General features: G+C 44.3%; 1 protein-coding gene across 2 annotated transcripts in view; it reads right to left on the bottom strand.

Annotated features, from left to right (window-relative positions):
* Positions 1 to 6,744: 6,744 nt before the first annotated feature.
* U2AF2 (U2 small nuclear RNA auxiliary factor 2) overlaps positions 6,745 to 22,767 on the bottom strand; it is a 62,952-nt gene continuing 46,929 nt past the window's right edge. For both annotated transcript variants that reach the window (XM_075840016.1, XM_075840015.1), the window contains exons 10-11: positions 15,949 to 16,197; positions 6,745 to 7,280 (exon numbers count right to left, since the gene is read on the bottom strand). In XM_075840016.1, the coding sequence (XP_075696131.1) occupies positions 7,146 to 7,280; positions 15,949 to 16,197 (384 nt within the window). In that variant the 3' untranslated portion in view covers positions 6,745 to 7,145. The remainder of the gene's footprint in view (positions 7,281 to 15,948; positions 16,198 to 22,767) is intronic.

The following is a 22,767-nucleotide window of genomic DNA, read 5'->3' as shown; positions in this document are numbered from 1 at the left end:
GACAGATTTATAGTCACATGAACCCCATCTGATGAATCGGTAACCTAGGTCCGATCACGACAGAGGGGGATCACAAAAAACCCTGTGCACCCTCAGCCCGTCCCTGGTTATATCTGCTTCTGGGAAAGCTGCGTGTCCACAATTACCCCTCCTACTGGAGTGTTTAGGGATGTGACTAATGAACCTCTCACACTCCAATAGGAGGGGTAATGGTGGTCACCCAGCTTTCCCAGACCCCTGAACAGTAAATCTCTAGTTGTGCCGAGACTGTTTGAGAGGTTCATTAGTCACATTCCCAAACAGTCTCGGCACAACTAGAGAGATTTATCGTTCAGGGGTCTGGGGAAGCTGGGTGACCACCATTACCCCTCCCACTGGAGTGAGAGGTTCATTAGGCACATCCCCAAACACACTCCAGTAGGAGTAATAATGGTCACCCAGCTTTCCCAGAACGATAAATCTCTCTAGTTGTGCTGAGACTGAGAGGTTCATTAGTCACATTCCCAGTCTCAGCACAACTAGAGAGATTTATCGTTCTGGGAAAGCTGGGTGACCATTATTACTCCTACTGGAGTGTGTTTGGGGATGTGCCTAATGAACCTCTCACTCCAGTGGGAGGGGTAATGGTGGTCACCCAGCTTCCCCAGACCCCTGAACGATAAATCTCTCTAGTTGTGCCGAGACTGAGAGGTTCATTAGTCACATTCCCAAACAGTCTCAGCAGAACTAGAGATTTATCGTTCAGGGCTTTCCCAGTACAGTTGCATCATTTGTCCTTCATACAAGGGGGGGGGGGGGGGGGTCACGAGAGCGGCGTCTGTGAGATAGAGAGTGGGACATGCAGACACAGGATTGATTCCCTTAATTCAACAATACTGGATAGCACTGGAGAATTTAATCCTTTTCCCTCCACCTTTACTAAGGAGACACTGGTGGGAGGTGTTAGAGGCGCTCCTTAGTCAGGTGGGCGACAGGAGCTGACGCTCTTGTCTTCATAGGCAGGTTGGACAAAAGTGCATTTATATAGGACACTGTGCAACCGCCATATCGGGAGTGAGGTCACTTAAACCTTGACCCATTTGCAAGGACGCTTTATTTTGTTATACTGATATGTATTTCGACCTCGTACAGGGGTCTTCATTAGGCAGCCTCCAGAGAGGTTCTCTTTCCTAACCATGATCACTCCAGTGAGCAGATCCACACACCTGGTTTAGGTTCCAGGAGCTGGCAGAAGTGAGAATTAATGGACTATACACCTGAATATTGTTTTGTGCCATTGTATAGTGCCAGTACTCATGCATAACCTAAAGAGGTGATCAGCACGCCACACTGGTTTGTCCTAGATGTGTAAATACTCAAATAATTTTACCTTAGAGTGCCGTTTGGATTGACAGCCTTCCATATATAGATATGCACATATATAGCTGGCAATCAACAGCCCAATGGACTATTAAGTTTAGAACAAGTAGGCCTTTGATCAAAAACGAGGAAATACTTATTTGCACTGGCGATCGCCCTTGTGTTATTTACAGAGTTACTAGGGATGGGAGTATTTTCTTAGACAGGTTTCTAAAGGTTACTTTATGTACATAGTCAACCATATACTGCACACTTTTTTCCATGAGTGGACACTGTTTCACATCATGGATTACTAATTATTTTATGACCAGCATTTCATTAGTCTATCCTGCTCTACCACTTACTAGTCTGTAATACCTTGCGACATTACAATTTTAAATTATTTTTGTTTAATATGTGTAATAAAATTTGTTATACCTTTTTATATATATTTGGCTATATGCTTTTTTTCTAAAATTGTTTGAATATGCTTGGAGTGTTCTATTGATCTATCATGGGAGGGTGTTTGTCCGAACATTACCTAGCCCTAAATATAAATGTGATTGTGGTTTGGATATTGACACTTGAACTTTTTAACTACTCTGAGCTTTTAAACACAAACTGTAGCTTTGTAACCTAATTTTGGGTCACCTGCCCAGGGTATATGGGCATGGATTATGCAGAACGCCTAAGTATTCGGCCACCTTCACACGTGGCAAATATGTTGCAAAACTACAGTAGAATACATGTGACCAGCGTTGTCAAAACTACTTTCATATGTAGCAGAAATTTCCCCTTTAGATTTGAGGGCATATTAAGCATTTTGAATTCCACGGCATGCCTATTAGATCACAGGTTTCATCCAAATTATTTTCCATTGCATCTAAATTCCCTTTTAATGTATTCTTTCAGTAGCAGTGTTTGTTTTAGGTTGCATAACCAGGGAAACATACGTAGCATGTCTCATGCTTGGATTAATACTAGAGAATTCCTTTTCCCCGTACACGGTCAAAACATACCTTGTAAATTGCCCAAATATGAAAGCAAGACAAATTGAAGAAAACCAACTGTTTTTAAGCCTCAATGCGTACAAGGTTTCAGACTTTACAGCACTGCAAGATATATCAGCACTATGGACATGAAAATGCACTGCAAGCTGTGGAGTGCCTTCAGTAAGTCAGTTGGGTATGTTGATCCATTGTACAATAAACGGTCACCAACATACCCCAATGACTGCATCAAAACAGTGTGGTCCTGGCCTTTTTACAATGTTTGGCCCAAAGAAAATGATCCAAAGGCAGCAGTGGATCTAAAAGGAAGGGAAGGTACAGAAAGCAAATGCATCTAATTTCTTCTATCCAGTCCTGTATTTGTACCCAAAAGCTGCACCAAAAACTGTGCGATCCTGGGCGAATGCTGAGGTTTGTGCCATTTTGACAGCAAGTATAGCGATGCATGCCACTCCTGATGTATCATTAAATTTACCAAGTGTATCAGTTATTATATCTATAAAACATGGAGTTCATTTAAAGCAAAATAAATCAACTCTTTGATTAGGCTGATAACGTTTAAGGCTCGTTTTGTCTAGGGATCCATAGTAACATATGGCTACTCGCAAGTTGCAGTAAAACTGCATTTTCACAACCTCAATGTTTCCATATGGAGAGAGAACCTGTGTGACAATCGCAAGTCAACTGACTTACCCTTGTAGGAAAAAAAATAAAAAATAAAATTAGGTCACAACTGAGTTGCGATGATATTACACTTACTTACAGGGCGGCACTAGAAACCGTTATCTTCTATCACAAGTTGTTATTTTGCGTTCAATATATTGCAATTGATTTTTTTTTTTAAAGAAATCAACCTCTAATTTAGATTAGTGAAATCACAAATTTAGCAGTGTGAATTTTTTTAGTCTCTGTATTCAGTTATTTACAATTATCTTAAAGTGTACCTGTGAAGATAAAAAAAAGTTGTGTTCCTTTTAAAATAATCAAGACCTTTTCAATAAATTTTATTTACCTAACAGCAAGTGTTAGCCTGCTGTGCTGTAGTCTTCCGTTTTGCTGCTCCTCCGTCTCTCCTACTTCTGCAGTCTCCACTCGTTGTTAGTTGGAATCAGTCACCAGCAACATCAGACGCTGGCTACGGATTCTATGCAGAACAGAGGCTGAGGACCACATGGATGTGCGAGATCCCGAGCCGCCTCACTCTATGCCCCATTCACAGCACTGCTCCCGGCATCACTGTTCATATATGGATAGTGATGTCTGGTGCAGAACTGAAGTGCCGGGCAGAGCGCTAGTAGGGGCTCCTCTCCGGTACTCTGGCTCTGTGTAAGCTTCGAACGTCACTGTCCATATATAGACAGTGATGTCCCGGGCAAAGCACCATTAGCTTCCTCATAGCCAGAGTCCCAAAACAGAGCAACTTCAAGTGCTCTGTCTAGGACTCCTTCAGACATCATAGTCCATATATGGACAGTGATGTCAGGGGGCAACCCCAGAGCTAGAGTCTCGGGCTCAGCCTGGGACTCCTGCTCTGCTCCTAACATCACTGCCCATGTATGGACAGTGATGCCGGGAGCTTTCCCAGTGCCGGAGTCTCTATTAGAGCACTGCCTGGGGTTTGACTGAGGAAGCCACTGACATTACTGTATGGACAATGATGCTGGGAGCTCCAGAGGTATACACTACCGTTCAAAAGTTTGGGTCACCCAGACAATTTTGTGTTTTCCATGAAAACTCACACTTATATTTATCAAATGAGTTGCAAAATGACTAGAAAATATATAGTCACGACATTGACAAGGTTAGAAATAATGATTTTTATTTGAAATAATAATTTTCTCCTTCAAACTTTGCTTTCGTCAAAGAATGCTCCATTTGCAGCAATTACAGCATTGCAGAGCTTTGGCATTCTAGCTGTTAATTTGCTGAGGTAATCGGGAGAAATTTCACCCCATGCTTACAGAAGCCCCTCCCACAAGTTGGATTGGCTTGATGGGCACTTCTTGCGTACCATACGGTCAAGCTGCTCCCACAACAGCTCTATGGGGTTGAGATCTGGTGACTGCGCTGGCCACTCCATTACAGATAGAATACCAGCTGCCTGCTTCTTCCCTAAATAGTTCTTGCATATGTTGGAGGTGTGCTTTGGGTCATTGTCCTGTTGTAGGATGAAATTGGCTCCAATCAAGCTCTGTCCACAGGGTATGCCATGGCGTTGCAAAATGGAGTGATAGCCTTCCTTATTCAAAATCCCTTTTACCTTGTACAAATCTCCCACTTTACCAGCACCAAAGAAACCCCAGACCATCACATTACCTCCACCATGCTTGACGGATGGCGTCAGGCACTCTTCCAGCATCTTTTCAGTTGTTCTGCGTCTCACAAATGTTCTTCTGTGTGATCCAAACACCTCAAACTTCGATGCGTCTGTCCATAACACTTTTTCCCAATCTTCCTCTGTCCAATGTCTGTGTGCTTTTGCCCATATTAATCTTTTCCTTTTATTAGCCAGTCTCAGATATGGCTTTTTCTTTGCCACTCTGCCCTGAAGGCCAGCATCCCGGAGTCGCCTCTTCACTGTAGACGTTGACACTGGCGTTTTGCGGGTACTATTTAATGAAGCTGCCAGTTGAGGACCTGTGTGAGGCGTCTATTTCTCAAACTAGAGACTCTAATGTACTTGTCTTGTTGCTCAGTTGTGCAGCGGGGCCTCCCACTTAGCTTTCTACTCTGGTTAGAGCCTGTTTGTGCTGTCCTCTGAAGGGAGTAGTACACACCGTTGTAGGAAATCTTCAGTTTCTTGGCAATTTCTCGCATGGAATAGCCTTCATTTCTAAGAACAAGAATAGACTGTAGAGTTTCACACGAAAGCGCTCTTTTTCCTGCCATTTTGAGCGTTTATTCGAACCCACAAATGTAATGCTCCAGTTTCTCAACTAGCTCAAAGGAAGGCCAGTTTTATAGCTCCTCTAAACAGCAAAACTGTTTACAGCGGTGCTAACATAATTGCACAAGTGTTTTCAAATCATCCATTAGCCTTCTAACACAGTTAGCAAACACAATGAACCATTAGAACACTGGAATGATGGTTGCTGGAAATGGGCCTCTATACACCTATGTAGATATTGCATTAAAAACAAGACGTTTGCAGCTAGAATAGTCATTTAGCACATTAACAATGTATAGAGTGTATTTCTGATTAATTTAATGTTATCTTCATTGAAAAAAAACTGCTTTTCTTTAAAAAAAAAATAAAGGAAATTTCTTTCGAACGGTAGTGTACGTTTAAAGGGAACCTGTCACCAGCATTTCACCTATTAAACCGACTATACCTGGCGGTAGTGGGTGAAAAATCATTTCAATATAACCTATAATTATCTTCTTAGTCGGCTCTGTAGCTTTAGTATTTAGCGTTTTAGTGTTCCCACACAGTATGCTAATGAGCAGAAAAGAGTCAGATCTTCATTTGAAAAGAGTCAAATCTTCGTTTGGAAAGAGTCATATCTTCACTCCTCAAGTCTTTCCAAGTTTACTTCGCCTCCTTACTTTTGATTGACAGCTCCTCGCCTTCCCCCAGCACACAAAATCCTGCGCTTGTGCATTGATGTCCTCTTTTGGTGTGTGCGCACAAAGGGACACCGCATAATTACGATAAAAGGCGCAAAACGTTTGCAGACTGATATTTACAGTCGGAAGAGGAGTTTAGGAGCGGGAATAACGGCAATGAACTTTTTATAGCAGCGGCCAGTGAGGGAGAAGTAAAGTTCAATAGGTGAAATGCTGGTGACAGGTTCCCTTTAACGTATACCTGTGACAGATGCCATACAATGGCATCAGGCTCCCATAGCCGCTCGTTTTTTATTTCAATAAAACGGTTAAAGAGGGCCGAGTCCCCCACTAGTATTATATTAGATATATTAGACTATTATTATATTAGATGATCTATCTATCATCTATCCCCTTGCCGACATCCACAAAATACACGGGGGTGGGGGTAACATGGAGCAGGCTCACATGCCAAGTCCTCTCCATAGAACAAGCTATCGGTTGGGTGTTAGGATCGTGCTGAAGCGACTGCTATGAGTGTTTAACCTGTCAAATGGCACGGTAAATAGCAACCGCAACATTTAATTGACTGGAAACAGGGCCTCTAACTTTCCAACGCACGAAGATTTTACATTTACGGTCTGACAATTATAATGGTTGAATCTCTGGCTAAGAAGTAGCCATCTGCATAATATAGGTATTGTTGGAATTGTAGTGAAAGGCTCTGTTCAGCTGTGCACAAAATGATTTTTAGGCAATGTCATTGGAGATACGCTTTAAACTAGAAAAGCAATTTATTCAGACAATAAGATCATTCTCCCCAATAAGACACCATATATACTATGAAGAATTAAAGTAAAATACAACAAAATGTTTTAATTTGTCTTAGTAAATAAGAGACTGCCAAAAAAAAAAAAAAAAAAAAATTCATGATAAGACAATTACTACAGTTTAACCAACATTTCTCATGGTCCATCAGTCCAAGAAAAGGTGACTTCCAGGGCTTATGTTTGTATTAACTATGGAACAGGACAAGGAATACATGTCAATATGTTTTAAAATAGGAAAGGTCACAGATGCCTGAGCAAGAAAATAAAGAGGAGCGTGTGGGAAAATTAAAATTAATCGTAAACAAGTCTTCTGAAAAAACATGAATAGAGATAGGGAGATACAAAGTTGTCCTGAGCTTTCTTTGAAACCTCAAGATTTTCTTTTTTTTTTTTTTACTTAATATCTTCTATGCAGCTACATCTACCAGAAATCACGACGGTGGTAACCATCTGGATCGCAGTACTTTGTGACAACCACCCGATTAGCAAATTTTCGGCCTGTGAGTCCTTGCATGGCTTTCTGACAGTCAAACACGGCTGTAAATTCAACAAAAATCTGGAAAAGAAAAAGCCACAATCAATGTTATATCAAGTATACATTTTGTATCTAAAAATGAATAATCAAAATTCTATGCCAAATAACTTATTTAGAAATGAGTTTAGAGCACATTATTAATACTTAGAAGTCTATATCCACGGATTTCCTTGCCACAGCCAATAGTTTTAAAGAGGCTGTCACCAGATTATAATTGCCCTGTGTCCTACATAATCTGATTGGCACTGTAATGTAGATTACAGCAGTGGTTTTTATTTTGAAAAACCATCATTTTTGAGCAAGTTATGAGCTAGTTTAGATTTATGCTAATGACTCAATGGACAACTGGGTGTGTTTTTACTTTTTACCAACTGGGTGTTGTACAGAGGAGTGTATGATGCTGACCAATCAGTGTCCTACACTTCTCATTGTTCCAGCCCAGCATGATCCACAGCACAGTGTGATTGTGCAGTGAAAGAAGTAAACACGCCCAGTTACTTAAAACACAATACACGCCCAGTTGAAAATAAGAGAAAACACGCCCAGTTGTCCATTAGAAAGGCTCATTTGCATAAATATAAAATTGCTCATAATTTAGCCAAAAATTATCGTTTTTTAAAAAAAACAAAAAAAGTTACTGTTATCTACATTGCAGCGCCGATCACATGCAATAGGAGATAGGGATTTGATAATCTGGTGACAGAGCCTCTTTAAACATTGTATGCGGTGCGTTCTACAATTATGCAAAGAAAGCTTTTTATAATATATAAAATGGTACAAAAACATTCTGTAATTTAGGCGCTTAAAGGGTAACTAAACTTTCAGAAAACTCCGGGCATGTCATAGTAACACGTCAGAAGTTTTGACCAGTGGGAGTCTGAGCATGGAGACTTCTACGGATCTCTAAAATTATGCAGCAGAAGCGCTTAGATGAGCGCTGAGGAGCTTAATTTCTGAACTGTGTCAGAAAGCTGATGTAACGGTGTACGGACTCAATAGAAAGTCTATGTGCCTGTACTCCAACTGCTCGGCTTTCTGGAAAAAGCTCGGACCCCCACCGATCAATACTTGACACGTTAAAAGTTTTCTGAAAGTTTAGTTACCCTTAAAAACCAAAAAGAGAACCACCAGTCAGTAACTTTATGCTGCCCTCAAAGTAGCATAAAGTAGTGAAATACACGCGGATTTCAGTATGCTGCACAGTAAGGTTATGTCCACACGTAGCGCAAATACTGTGGATTTTCCGCAATCGATTGCATTGCAGAAAATCCACAGCGTAGTACAGTAGTAGCAGAGGATGAGATTTGAACAAATCTCATCCACACGCTGCGTAAGAAAGGTGTTGAAAAATCGTTCATGAATTAACCTGCGGTGGTTTTTTTTTTAATCCGCAGAATGTCAATTTATGATTTGGAATAGCCGCTCTTCTGTTGCGGGTTTTTCCAACCCGCAATAAATTTTGCAAAATGCTGCGATTCCGCTGAAAAAAATCGCAACGCCGAAGAAAAATAAATATATACTTCTATACTTACTCAGACCTCTATGCTTCTGAATCCAATCCGGCCTCCAGGGATGACGTTTCACATGACTGCTGCAGCCAATCACAGGCTGTAGCGATTACATGGGACGTCATCCCAGGAAGCCAGGCTGCAGCACGTCAGCGGGACGCCTCACCATTACTACCGGTAAGTACAGACTTTTTTTAACCTGTTATCCGCAATAGACATTCCAGCCAAAAAACTGCTCCACAATTTGGTGCGGTCTTTCATCCGGAATTCCCTGCAGGTTCCAGGGCGGATATGCAGTGTACATTTCTGCAGCGTATCCGCCCTGTGTGAACATACCCGAATAGATATAAAGCGGTCAATCGGCGGCTGGGTACGCAGCTGCTCATGAATACGGTGGACTGAAATCAGCATGTCAGAGGGCAGCATAAAGTCACTGACCAATTACTTAAACAAAGACCCCCCCAAAAAACCGCTCACATGAAATAATTTTTTGGTCCAGTTCAATGATGGACACAGACCTAGGGTATATGCTGTTGCCACTATGAAATAAAAAAAAGTGATGACTCCTACAGGATATATGCTGCCCACAGACATAGTTAGTCTGTCCGCAAGTAGCAGATACAATGCAAGCTAAGCATGTTAAACACTAGAGGGCAATCCCTCAAACTGACAGCCAAAAAACGTGAAACAAATTGGTGGGAGATGTGCTCCCCAATGATTTGGACAAAAAAAGGATTTTACGGTGAGTACGCAAAAAAAAAATAAAAAAATCCTGTTTTCTTATTCGTTACATGGAGAGAGACAGACCGTGGGATGTCCTAGAGCAGTCTTCTGGGAACAGAATGTGAAACATGGTCAGCTATTTCACATGCCTGCAAGACCTTGCGACCCAGGGAAGAGTCTACAAAAGCAACGGTGTGCATCTGGTTGAACTTGATAAAAAGGTGTGCAGAGACGACCACGTGGCCGCCTTGCACAATCTAAGGGCAGAGGCACGATGGCACACAGCCCAGGAAGCCCCAATCACTCTGGTAGAGTGGGCCGTAAACTATAAAGGAGAAACTCTGGACATAAGCCTCGCAAACAATCATTCAAATCCACCGAGCTATGGTGGCATTTGAGGCCGCCAAACCCTGCCTGGGACCCTCCGGGAGGACAAATAAGCGATCCGATCGCTGGAAAGAAGCGGACGACAACCAGGTTGTAGAGAAAGCGCTCCCTCGGATAACTGGGAGTAGGACAAAGATGACAAGACAATATCTTCATTCATATGGAAGATCGAAACAACTTTAGGCAAAAAGGTGGGTACAGTGGAGTACCGCCTTAGAGAGGAGGAAAGACTCACAGCAGACTGAAGTCAGACCATGGCTCCACGAGAGCGTCCATGGTGCATGTCTCCTGGTCCTGGGCTCAGGAAATGAAGCAGGGGACCTGTTGATTGAACCTTGAGTCCATCAGATGAACCCACTAATCGGGATCCACCGTTTCACGACAAAGTCTGCGACCCAATTGCTGACCTTGGGAATGTGAACCGCTGTAACAGTCAGATCTTGAGCTTCCGCCCAGACCAGAATCCTAGTCCAGTGCAGGAGGCACAGAAAAATGACAATTCCAGAAGATAGTCAGGAAGTGCAGACTCCCCCTTTTCCTTGAGGCTAGGATCCGGAGAGGATTTAGCCACTTCAGCAAGGGGGGGGTGAACTTCAGATCCAGTGATTGCAAGGATCGGTCCCAGCAGGAAATCAACCCGCTGCAGAGGACGCATGTGGAACTGCAAAAATGGAATGGTCTCGATTGAGGCCACCACGATCCTGAGAAACCACATGTAGAGGCGGAGTGTTCGGCACAGCGGTCTAAGGAACAAATCCCGTCCCTGAGTATGAAGAGCCGCTGTGGGGGAAAGGAAAACAGTCGCTGAGCAAGTGTCGAAGGGGACCCCCCAAAGAAAAGAAAAAAATATTTGCTGGGACGGAGATAGGCAAGACTTTGGTTGATAATCACACCGTGCCAACTACGAGTGATCGAGAGCCCCCTAATTCTCCTCCCTGGAGGGAGACTTGATCAGAAAGTCATCCAGGTACGGAGTGACCAACATCCCCCTGGTGCGAAGTAGCGAAATCACGACCATAAATACTCTCGGGGCCAATGCCAGGCAGAATGGAAGGGCCACGAACTGGTAAAGACAAGACCGTACTGCAAAGCGTGGGAAGTGCAGATAGGGACGTGTAGATATGCGTCCTTTAGGTCAGCTGCCATGGAACAGGGGGAGTTTATTCTGTGATGACAGATCAGAGGGATTCCATCCAAAAATGACAGACCCGAATATGCGCGTTTAGATGCTTGAGATCCAGGATGGGCCAAGCCGAACTGACTTTTGGGGGGACAAACTTTTGACTTGAGGGTATAGGGTGAATATAATTGGGGCACCTCCTCAGGCGGGAATGTCCTTGCCGGTTCCAGCCTTCAGAGGTGGAGGATGCCAGAAGGGCAGTCTTGAAGGAAGGTGTGGCCTACTGTACCTGGTGAGGCTGAAACCTACAGGATGTGGTGTTGGGAGTAACCGCGAAAGGAACAAAAATGCACACCCACCTTTTTTGTCCAAAGCAGTGCGCTTAGGCCTATTTTTAGGAGGATAGGTGCATTTGCCAGCTGTAACTTCAGAGATTCTCATCTAACCTAGGCCCAAAAAGAGATGAGAGCCTGTAAAAGGGGAGTGTAGTCAGGGAGGTTTTGGAGGCTGATTCAGCAGACACAGCTTTCAGCCAGGTTACATAGTTAGTACGGTTGAAAAAAGGATACGTCCCTCAAGTTCAACCAAGAGATGGGAAAAATTTCTACACATAGGAGCAAATATTTTTTTTTGTTCCAGGAAATGATCTAATCCATCTACTGTCCCTACTGTCACCAGCTCCTGCGATCGGCTATTCCATAGATTCAGTAAAGAAGGCTTGCCGCCTCTGCAGATTGAACCGCTCCAGACATTAGTCATGTAAACAGTGACAAAGGAAACAGAAGCCAGCTTCAGAGATATACTTTGTCTAAATTTGTGTGCCCATTCACTGACCACTCTGCTAACTCAGACGGATGTGAAAGTTCAGCGAAGGGAATAGTCCGTCCAGAAAATTCCACATGGCTATTCAGAGGATCTATGCAGGAAGTAGAATGCACCATTGGCAAGGTAGTGGCCTTGGCCAAACGAGAAACCGCAGGGAATCCAATGCCGGGAACCTCACCCATGCAGAAGAATTGCCTCTCTCGAAAAGGGTAGAAAACATCTAGGGCACCCGCAAGAAAAGTAGAAAGAAGCAGGGCTGATCCCACTCTTTCCCAAAACATCAGAAGTCCTTCCTCAGGCAGGAAGCAGCAGCTCTGTTCAAGATGCCCAGCCCTGTGTCCCCATCCTCAGCAGCATCCATCCAAATATTAGAGAACAGCAGGTAGCGCCGAAGATCCACCCAAGATTAGCCGCTGGCAGTCATTTGAGAAGACCGGCCAATCAAGAGTCCAGACTCCACATGAGAGAGAGGATAAGGGAATAAAACAAATTTAAAATATGAAAAAGAATGCTGAAGCGCTATTGGAGGACAAAGTAAAAAAAAAAAAAAAAAAGGTCACCCCCCCCAACCAGTACAGTGACTAGCAATGGCAACAGCCTAAATAAATAAAAAGCTGCTGGCCAGCAGGGTGGGGCGGGGTGTGTTTTACCACCTTTACAAGGCCAAGGACTCTGGGTCCCAAGCTTCACTTGGGAGATGAAGCAGGGAACCTTGAGGCCATCAAGTCCACATCCGGGCAACTCCACCTGAGACGAATTTGGTTGACTACATCTTGGTGAAGAGACCGCTCCCCAGGATCCACCGTTTCGACTGAGATAGTCCGCAACCCAATTGTCGACCCTGGGAATGTGAACCGCTGTGAGGGCCAGAACGTCGGCTTCCACCCAGACCAGGATCCTGGAAGCCTCGGCCAACACTACAAGTGCCACCCCTTGGTGATTTAGATAAGCCACGGCATTGTCCATCTGATCCCTCACATGGTGTCCGCACAGAGACTGAGTTCAGTGAAGGCGACAGAAAGGGGTCTCAATTCCAAAATGTTGATGGGAAAGAAAGAGTCCTGCGGAGACAACAGTTCCTGAGCCATGAGATTCCAGAAGGTGGGCCCCCATCCCTTGAGAGGATCAGCGAGTTCAGAGGGAGGAAGGAGCGCCACAAAGGAACAGCCAGAGAAGTGATATACATGGTGTAGATCACTTCTCCAGCCCTTCCACGGAAGTGAGCGACTGACAGAGGGGAAGGAGGAATTTCATATCCAATGATTGCAAGGATCTGGTGGGAGAAAGGTTATAGGTGCTTCTTGGGCTGGTGGGTGACAAAGTAGCTGATGCTCTTGTCCAGTTTCTCTTCATAGGCAGGTTGGACAACAGTGCATTTACATATGAAACTGTGCACCACCAAGGGAACACAGGGGGACCCTGTGCCCCTAGTTCTTCATAATAAAAAAATTTATTCTTGACAGGGACTATCAGCAGAAAGGCCTGCCTCCTACGCAGGAGTCATCACTTTTTTTATTCTTAGTGTCAACAGCATATACCTATGGTCTGTGCCATCAATGTAACAAAAAATAAAAATTCTCCAGAGTACTGTGCAAAAGTTTTAGGCATTTGTGAAAAAATGCTGCACAGTAACAGTAAGAATGCTTTCAATGTGTCAATTGATGAAAATAAAAAACTAACAAAATACAAATTGAATCAACAGGAGAAATCTAAAATCAAAACTTGGTGTGACATCCACTTTTCCTTCAAAACAGCATCAAACAGGTACACTTGCACAATTTCATGGATGTTGTAGGATTATAATGAGGTGTAGGATTAACCAATTATACCAGACAATGATTATCATTTTCAAAAGGTAGGTTGAAAGGTCATTAACAAAAAAAACGTGTAGGAGGCTTAATGCTGTGCGAGAAATAGCCAAACTACGCTACAAAATGTGAGGAAGACCATTTAATTTCACAGGTCCACCACGGCAAGACTGAGCACAGCAACAAGACAACGTAGTTATGCTACATCAGCAAGGTCTCTCCCAGGAAAACATTAAGCAGACTGGGGTGTCAATATGTGCTGTTCAAGCCCTTTTGAAGCACAAAGAAAACGTAGGACCGTAGACACAGTGGTTGGTCAAGGAAACTTAGTACAGCAGATCAAGACATCATGCTTACTTCCCTTAGAAACTGGAAAACGTCCAACCATACCATCAGCTCAGAACTAGCAGAAACCAGAGGGATCCAGGTACATCCATCTACTGTCCAGGTCAGTAGTAGTCTTCATGGATAAATTGCAGCCCAAAATACTTTCAACAGGGCCAAGCGACTCAACTATGCACAAAAACATAGGAACTCTGGTGTCGAAAAATGGCAGCAGCTGCTCTGGACTGAAGAGTCAAAATTTTGAATTTGGCTGTAACAAAAGGCAGTTTGTTCACCGAAGGGCTGGATAGTGGTACAATAATGGGTGCCTGAAGGCAACAGTAAAGCATGGTGGAGGTTCCTTGCAAGTTTGGGGCTGCATTTCAGCAAATGGTGTTGGGGGACTTGGTGAGGATTAATGGTGTCCTCAATGCGGAGAACTACAGGTACTTATCCAGCATGCAATACCACCAGGGAGGCATCAGAGTGGCTCCAAATTTATTCTGCAGCAGGACAACATACAGCCAATGTCATTAAGAACTATCTTCAGCGTAAACAAGGAGCCCTGTGGTTAATTCTCCTAAACTTACCACAGGGCCCTGCAATCTCCCTGCTAATAACCTCCCTGCAGGGTACCTTTTAAAAAAAAAAGTGTGCAAGTGTACTTAGAATAATATGTGCTGTTTTGAAAGCAAAAAAAAAGGTGGTCACACCAAATATTGATTTGATTTTTCTCTTTTGTTCATTCTTAGTTTGTGAATGGTTTAATAAACAAAAAACACATTAACACTTTTAATTTTGAAAAGCATTCTTAAGGCCTTTTTACGCCGGCCGATTATCTGGCAAACTGTTCCGATAATAGCCTTGTGTAAACAGGGCAACGATCAGCCGATGCACGAGCAAACGTTTGTTTATCGCTTGATTGCATCGTTTTCATTGCCAAATTATCGTTGTCGGCAGCACATCTCCCTGTATGGGAACGAGCGATTGGAGCAACGAGCGCTCGTCCCTATACTAGCTCCTTGTGGAAGTAGCAAATGAGCGCCGATCAACGAGCTGTCTCATTGATCGGTGCTAGTCTACACGGCTTAGGTCGGGCCGTATAATATCACCTTTACTGTGCAGCAAGATATAGATACACATTAGCGCTTTTCCCTCTGCAGGCTCTAATTCTCAGAGTTAGTGGGTGGAGCATTACTGCTCTCATGTCTTCTATACACCGCACAGAGAAAAGAGAATCCTGCTCTTCTATCACGTATATAGAAGATATATAGAATATCTAACAGCAGCATGGGGAGATCATATAGCAGTAAGCCGAGTCTACAGCACTGGTTTAAGCTAAAAACACCGGCAGCCTGTGTCTCCTCTCTGCTCATGCTTCCCCTCCCCATAGCCTTCTATGGGCAGGCTGTGGAAAGACACAGCCCCCACTTCCTGGAGCCAGTCTACTCTGCCCTGTAACTAGTTGGATTTTGCTTAACAGGGGGTGGGTAGCAGCAATAAGGCCTTATTCACACAAACGTGTTATACGTCCGTTAAAACAGCCATCACACGGACCTATGTAATTCAATGGGGCCATTCACATGGCCGTTGTTTCAACGGACCGTGTGAAGGGTTTGTGAGAAAATAGGACACGGTATGCCATTAGATTAGCTTAAGTTGTTTGAAAAGTAAGTGTCCATTTAAGAGCAAGCTTCTGCTTCCCAATGATGAAATTTATTTAAAAGGATAATGGGCCTGTTCACATCTACTATTCAGTGTTTCCGTTGCTCTGCTCCATCAGAGAAGCAAAAGACAGCGAAAACACCGGGTCAGTTGCATGACTGACACCATCGGAGCCCAATGGAACCCATTGACTTTAATGGGTTCCGTCTATTTACAGGAAAGAATAGCGTTTTTTTGGACCAGATCTTGAGGCCACCAAAGCAGATGTAAACAGGAACTAACATGAAATTATAAAATACCCTGTAGATTGTAAGTAAAATCAAACATACCTTTCCACATCCTGGTACCTCAACACCGTCAACTGGCCGTGGTATTTCAATAGATTTAACAATGCCGTATTTGCTACACTCATCCCTCACATCTTCCACAATCTCTTCATACTCGTCATCATCCAGTAGTTCTTCTGGCAAAACCATATTCATCAAACAAAGTACTTCTGTTGGGTGACCTCCCATCTGCACCTGAGAACTCATTAATCCAGGAACTTGCAGTGTTACTGGAGTCTGGTTTATTGTGCTCTGGAATAAAAAAAAAAAAAAAAAAATTCTCAATACAAATAAACTGTTCCTTTGTAAAGTCCTTGTAAAGAAATTATGCGTTAGAGTACATTCATTCAGTGTGGAAACATGTTTTAGATATCAATAAAGGGAAAAGTGTTCTTTACAGTTAGAGCAGTCAAACTATGAAATTTCCTACCACAAGCAATAGCAAGGGCAGATACTATTTAACCCCTTCCTGACCAGGAGCTTTACCCCACTTCCTGAACAGGCCCATTTTTAAGATTTAGCCATGTGCCAATTTAAAAGCAAAATTGTTCTATTATTTTTCAAACCTACACGTATTTGGTCTTGTTTTTCTCAGAACATATTGGGCTTCAATATTGTGTAAAAAAATATATATTTAACTTTTTTTGAAAATATGAAAGGAAAAAGGGGGGGGGGGGAAATAGTAAAAAAATTTCACATTTTTCTCATCTGGTGCAGCCACTGGGTATACACCTGAATACGTATTTGGCAACGGCTGCCAAACTATACCAAATATGTGTGCATTTCTTACACGCTTACAATGAGTGATGTCCAAACTGGCTTTTAGAGAAAAAATTTTTTCCCAAAGCTGGTTCGCTGACACCATACGACCATTACAGATGTTGACGTTTCCAGTCCATGAAAACGGATTGCCTATCCTCAGCAAAAAAGGGCAGGCAGGTCAAAATCTGCCTCAAAATTACTGAAGGAATTTTGAGGCAGATTTTTTTTCTGCCTGCAAAATACTCCGTGTGAGTTACATGGTGACTTCGGCCACGACACAGGTCGTCCGACCAAAGATCGCTATGTCCCATAGCCCACACCACAAGTAATGAAAGTCAATGTGTTTGCGTTGCGACCTGCAAAATAACTGCGACACGACAGTTTGGATTTCTTGCAACTGTCATGTCGTGGCAACTTGCGCATTGCGACACAACCACATTGACTTTTATTACATGCAGTGTAGGCTACGGGACATTGTAATCTTTGGCCGGACGACCAGTGCGTGCGTGGCCAAAGTCGCCGTGTAGCAGATAGACAAATTTATTTATAGGGCAAATTTTTATTGCGAAAATTTTTTTTTTCAGCATTACATTATTCTTCTCCCTCTGGCGAGAAGATGCAACTGCCGATCGCTGTGACAGGCTGTCACAGCGATCACCTGACCAGAGACCACTCAAGCTCGGTCATGGAGCTCCTTAACGTCGGCACGCATGTGATCGCTGTGACAGGCTGTCACAGCGTTCACATAGCTCAGCTCCTTACCGCTGGTGCGCAAACAATGCTGGGAGGAGCAATGTGATCGCTGCAATATGCTGTCACAACGATCACATGACCGGAGACCACGCTGAGTGGTCTCCGGTTAAAGTTACATGATATAGCTGTCTAGAGACAGCTGTATCACGGAGCTAAACGCTGCCGGGGAGCGGCAAACCAGCTAGCTCTGCAGGAAGTTCTGGAACGAACTTGCAGAGTAAATTGCGGACCCGTTTAGTCAATGGGCAGTCCAGAAGTGGTTAAAAAAGGGCTAGATGTTTATTTACTGACGAATCGCATTGAGGGTTATAAATAATCTAGCAGTGGAAAACATTGAGTAAGAAAGGTTGAACTTTAACTTGTCTTTTATCAATCTACGCAATTTGGCTTTACCCCCCCACTTTTATGGTTCTGTTTATATCTAGGCAAATATGATGCGTAAAACTACCCAACTTTCCCACCCTGGAAGCTGCAGGAAATTCTACCTGAAACAATCGCACCAAATTGTGGTGCAGTGGATGGCATGTCCGCTGTGGAAGTCCTGTAGCAATAGGGAAGAAAAAGAGGGGGGGGGGGGGGGGAGGGGAAGTACACTTACCCTGGCTGTATTCACATAGAAACTCATTCTTCTCTTCTGAACGTAGCGCGGCCCCCTAAGATGATGCTGTAGTCCATGTGACCGATGCAGCTTTTGATTGGATGCAGCAGTCACGCGACAAAACGTCATCCAAGGCGGCCAGGCTGCGCTCAACAAGATCACGTCGCTAGGACTACGGCCGAGGGTAAGTATAAGTTTATTTAATTTCAAAATAAAATATATTTTTTCCATTTGCACAAGCAAGCCCTTTGTTGCAGGTTTCTGAATTCAACGTGGAAAACCCACAACAGAAGAGCAGCGATTCTGAAGCATTAAAATTATATGGAGCGGATATAAAAAAAAAAAAAAAAAAAAGCCACAACGTAGGTCGACTTATGAATGTTTTTTTTTTTTATGAACGTCATTAGTTCAGTAAAGCCCAAATCCAAACTCACTGTCAGAGGCGCGGTCACACGGATTTCAGTGTAGTTTGTATCCCAAGCCATCTGCTTTCCAAGTTATGAGTAATTTCTTTTTATAATGCTAATTAGGCTATACTAGCCAATGGGGCAGTAATGCGGAGGATTCACTGGGGGAGGCATCGGTTATGGCTGCTTCACACCGTCCTATCAGCATCATACAGCTTCTCCCTTTATGATCTTGCGACAGAAGCGGAGGAAAAGCAGATCCAAGGTAAGATATGTGAAACACTAGAGTAATCACAAAACGGAAAACCACAAAAAAAAATAAAAAAGTTGGAAACAATTGGGTGGGAACCGTGTCCCTCACTGAACAGCAGAAGAAAAGGATTTTACAGTGAGCATTCGAAAAGTCCTGTTTTTTGTTAGTTACATAGGGGGGGGGGGCACAGACTGTGGGACGTCCTAGAGCAGTCCCTAGGGGAAGGTACAGAACACTGTCAGCTATTTCTCAGATGCCTGCAATACCTTGCGACCCAGAGAAGCATCTGCAGAGGAAAAAGGTATACATCAAGTACAACTTGACAGGTGTGCAGAGAAGAGCAGGTGGTCCCCTTGCACAATTGAAGCGCAGAGGCCTGGTGGTGCACCCAACCGATCTGCCATGACCCGGAAACTGGGAACCCTTCCCCGTATGTGATAAGCCTCACGAACAATCATATGAATCCACCGAGCAATGGTGGCCTTAGAGTCTGCCAAACCTTTCCTAGGACTCTCAGGAAGGATGGAGAGGGAATCCGACTGCCAGATGGTAGCAGTGACAAAGGTAAATCCGCAGAGCACGGACAACATCCAGGTCATGGAGGAAACGCTCCCTCAGATGACTGGAAGGAGGACAAAAAGATAGCAAGACAAAATCGTTCATGTGGGAGGCTGAAACCACTTTAGACAAAAATGTTGGCACCGTGCGGTGCACCGACTTGTCTTGAAGAATCAGATACTAAACTAGAAACCCTCCAGATGGAAGTAACCTAGACCAGAAAAAGCACCTTCCAGGACCGAAAAAGGAGAGATCTCGCTCTGTTTCAAATGGAATCGACTGCAAGATGGAACACGAACATGGAAACAAAAATGGAAAAGGGCAGATACCTGCCCCTTCAGGGAGAGTTAAACCTTGATCAAAACAACGCTGTAGAAAGGTTAGAATCCTGGACAAGGAAAAACAAGGGCGGGAAGCTTGCAATCCTCACACCAACCAAGGTAAGCCTACCATGTATGATGAAAGATGCATGCTAAAGAGGACTTTATGGCCTGAAGCATAGAGAGGACAAAAACCCATGAACCCTCAGAACGGCGGATTCAGCAGCCATGCCGTTAAACATAGTGACCTTAAAGAGGCTCTGTCACCAGATTATAAGTGCCCTATCTCCTACATAATCTGATCGGCGCTGTAATGTAGTGAACAGTGGTTTTTATTTTGAAAAACTATCATTTTTTAGCAAGTTATGAGCAATTTTGGATTTATGCTAATTAGTCTAATAGACAACTGGGAGTGTTTTTACTTTTGCCCAAGTGGGCATTGTGAAGATCAGGGTGATCCACTTCTCAATGTTCCAGCCCAGCTTCTTTCACTGCACAACCACACTGTGTGCAGTGAACGAAGCTGGGCTGGAACAATGAGAAGTGTATGACACTGATAGGTCAGCGTCATACACTCCTCTGTACAACGCCCAGTTGGTAAAAAGTAAAAACACGCCCAGTGGTCTATTAAGAAACTAATTAGCATAAATCTAAGATTGCTCATAACTTGCTCAAAAATCATCATTTTTCAAAATAAAAACCACTGTTCTCTACATTACAGCGCTGATCACATTATGTAGGAGATAGGGCACTTATAATCTGGTGACAAAACCTCTTTCAACTCTGGTGGAAGAAAGGTATGTGAGAGAGAAGGACAGGACAAAAAGGCAAGGGCCAAGAGGGACCTGAGCTCTGCGTACCAACTGCGCAGCCAATCCGGGGCCACCAGGATGGCAAGAAAGCCCTCCGCTTTGAGCCTGTGGAGTCATGGCAGAAGAGGGAAGTCCGCCCATGATTCCACGAGAGCGTCCAAGGCACAGGACTCCAGATCCTGAGCTCAGGAAATAAAAGGGAACCTTGAGGCCATTAAGTCCACATCCAGACAACCCCACCAGAGACAAATTTGGTTGACTACATCTTGGTGAAGAGACCACTTCCCAGGATCCGTTTCTCGACGGAGATAGTCTGCCCCCAGGAATGTGAACTGCTGTGAGGGCCAGAACGTGAGCTTCTGACCAGACCAGGATCCTGGAAGCCTCAGCCATCACAGAGTGCCACCTTGGTGATTTAGATAAGCCACAGCCATGGCATTGTCCATCTGATGCCTCACATGGTGTCCATACCGAGACCGAGTGGGCCCCCATTACTTGAGATTGGCATCCGTGGAGAAGATCAGCAAGTTCAGAGGGAGGAAGGAGCGCCCCCAAGGAACGGCCAGAGAACCGATATACACCACAGAAGCGACCGACTGACAGAGGGGAAGGGGCAATTTCATATCTAATGATTGCAAAGATCTGTCCCACTGGGAGAGGATCGCCTGCTGCAGAGGACACGTGTGGAACTATGCAAATTGAATAGTCTAGATAGAGGCCACCATGGTCCGGAGCACCCGCATGCAGAGGCGGAATGAGGTAGGCACAGCAGTCTGTAGGGAACGAATCCTGTGCTAAAGATTAAGACTACATTTCCAGAGGAAGAGAAACCTTCGCCGAGTTAGTTGAAGGCGACCCCAAAAAAAACGATCTGCTGTGAAGGAGATAGGCAAGACTTGGACCGGTTTATGATCCAACCATACCGACTCAGTTTCCAGAGAGATCTGGAGGGCCATCTCGTTGCCCCCTTTAGTTAGATTTGATTACGTCGTCCTGGTAAGCGGTGACTGACACCGTCCCTGGTGCGAATGCGTGCCATAACAGAACTTTTGTGAATACTCGCAGGGCCGTGGTCAGGCCAAAAGTGCCTACAAATTGGTAACAATACCGTGCCGCAAAACGCAGGTAGCACTGGTGGACAGTGCAGATAGGGACGTGTAGATGAGTCCCTAATGTCCATAGAAGAAATTCCCCGTTCCATGGAAGCGTTGACAGATCAGAGTGATTCCATCTGAAAATGACGGACCTGAACCTGCGCGTTAAGACGCTTGAGTTCCAGTTGAGTGAAACCGAGCTGCCCTTTATAGGGACGACAAAAAGGTTGGAATAAAAACCCTGCAACTTTTGGTTCAAGGGTACCGGAATGACGACCACCTGTAGAAGCAGAGACGTTTGTTTGAGAAAAGAAAAGTGGTGCACTGGATGGGTCACATAACAGGCAAACAGACTTTCCTGGAGGATCTGCTCAGAACTTACCCAGCGTAAAAAAAGTCATTGTGGGTGGGTGGCCACAGCACCTCAGCCTTAGGCCTCATGCACACTTCCGTTGGTCGTTGTACGGCCGTTAATGACTGATCCGTGACACCTACTGCACAAGGTTGGCTTCCGTGTGCGGTCCGTTGTTTCACGGACCAAATCGATGAAAAGGCCGAGACTGTTCCGTCAAAAACAGACAGGAATAGGACCTGTCCTATTTTTGACGGAACGGCCACACCTGTTCCCTTAAAGCAACGGAAGTGAGCGGGTGCCATCTTTAAATACCCTTTTCCGATGTAAATAGGCATATTAGTGACGGGAAAGGGTTATTATAGATCGCATGGTGTAATAGGACACACAACTGTTATAACCATAATAAAGCAATAACGGCTTGGGGGAGGGGGGATAAAGGGGGTGGCCTGAAGTGGAAGAGGGCTGCATGTATGTTCTGCATTGCAGGCCATGTAGTAGGCTAAGGCCTCATGCACACGACTGTAGCCATGTGCACAGCCATGATTTCCGGGTTGGCCGGCCACGGAGTGACAGCCACGATCCGCCCATTATTTTCAATGAGCCTGGACCGCAGAAAATGGCCGTAATAAGGCTTGCCCGTTCTTTCTGCGGTGCAGGCTCATGGGCCATGCACGGACCGTGAAAACCACGGTCGTGTGAATGGCCCCATAGGAATTAATGGGGCCGCAATTCTCCCGTAGACGTTCGGGGGAATTGCGGCCGTAAAAGCATGTTTGTGTGCATGAGGCCTAATGAGGTGGGTATTACCAGCCACGGGATTCTTTTTTTTTTTTTGTAGAAAATGAGACTTCAAATCTTAACATGGAATGTGAGAGGATTAGGGGACAAAAAGTGATGCATGATATTTGAC

This window comes from Rhinoderma darwinii, chromosome 10, assembly GCF_050947455.1.
Source record: "Rhinoderma darwinii isolate aRhiDar2 chromosome 10, aRhiDar2.hap1, whole genome shotgun sequence".
In the NCBI taxonomy this organism is placed as follows: domain Eukaryota; kingdom Metazoa; phylum Chordata; class Amphibia; order Anura; family Rhinodermatidae; genus Rhinoderma; species Rhinoderma darwinii.
The sequence above is the reverse complement of the archived record's forward strand: the minus strand, read 5'-3'. Positions and strand labels throughout refer to the sequence as shown.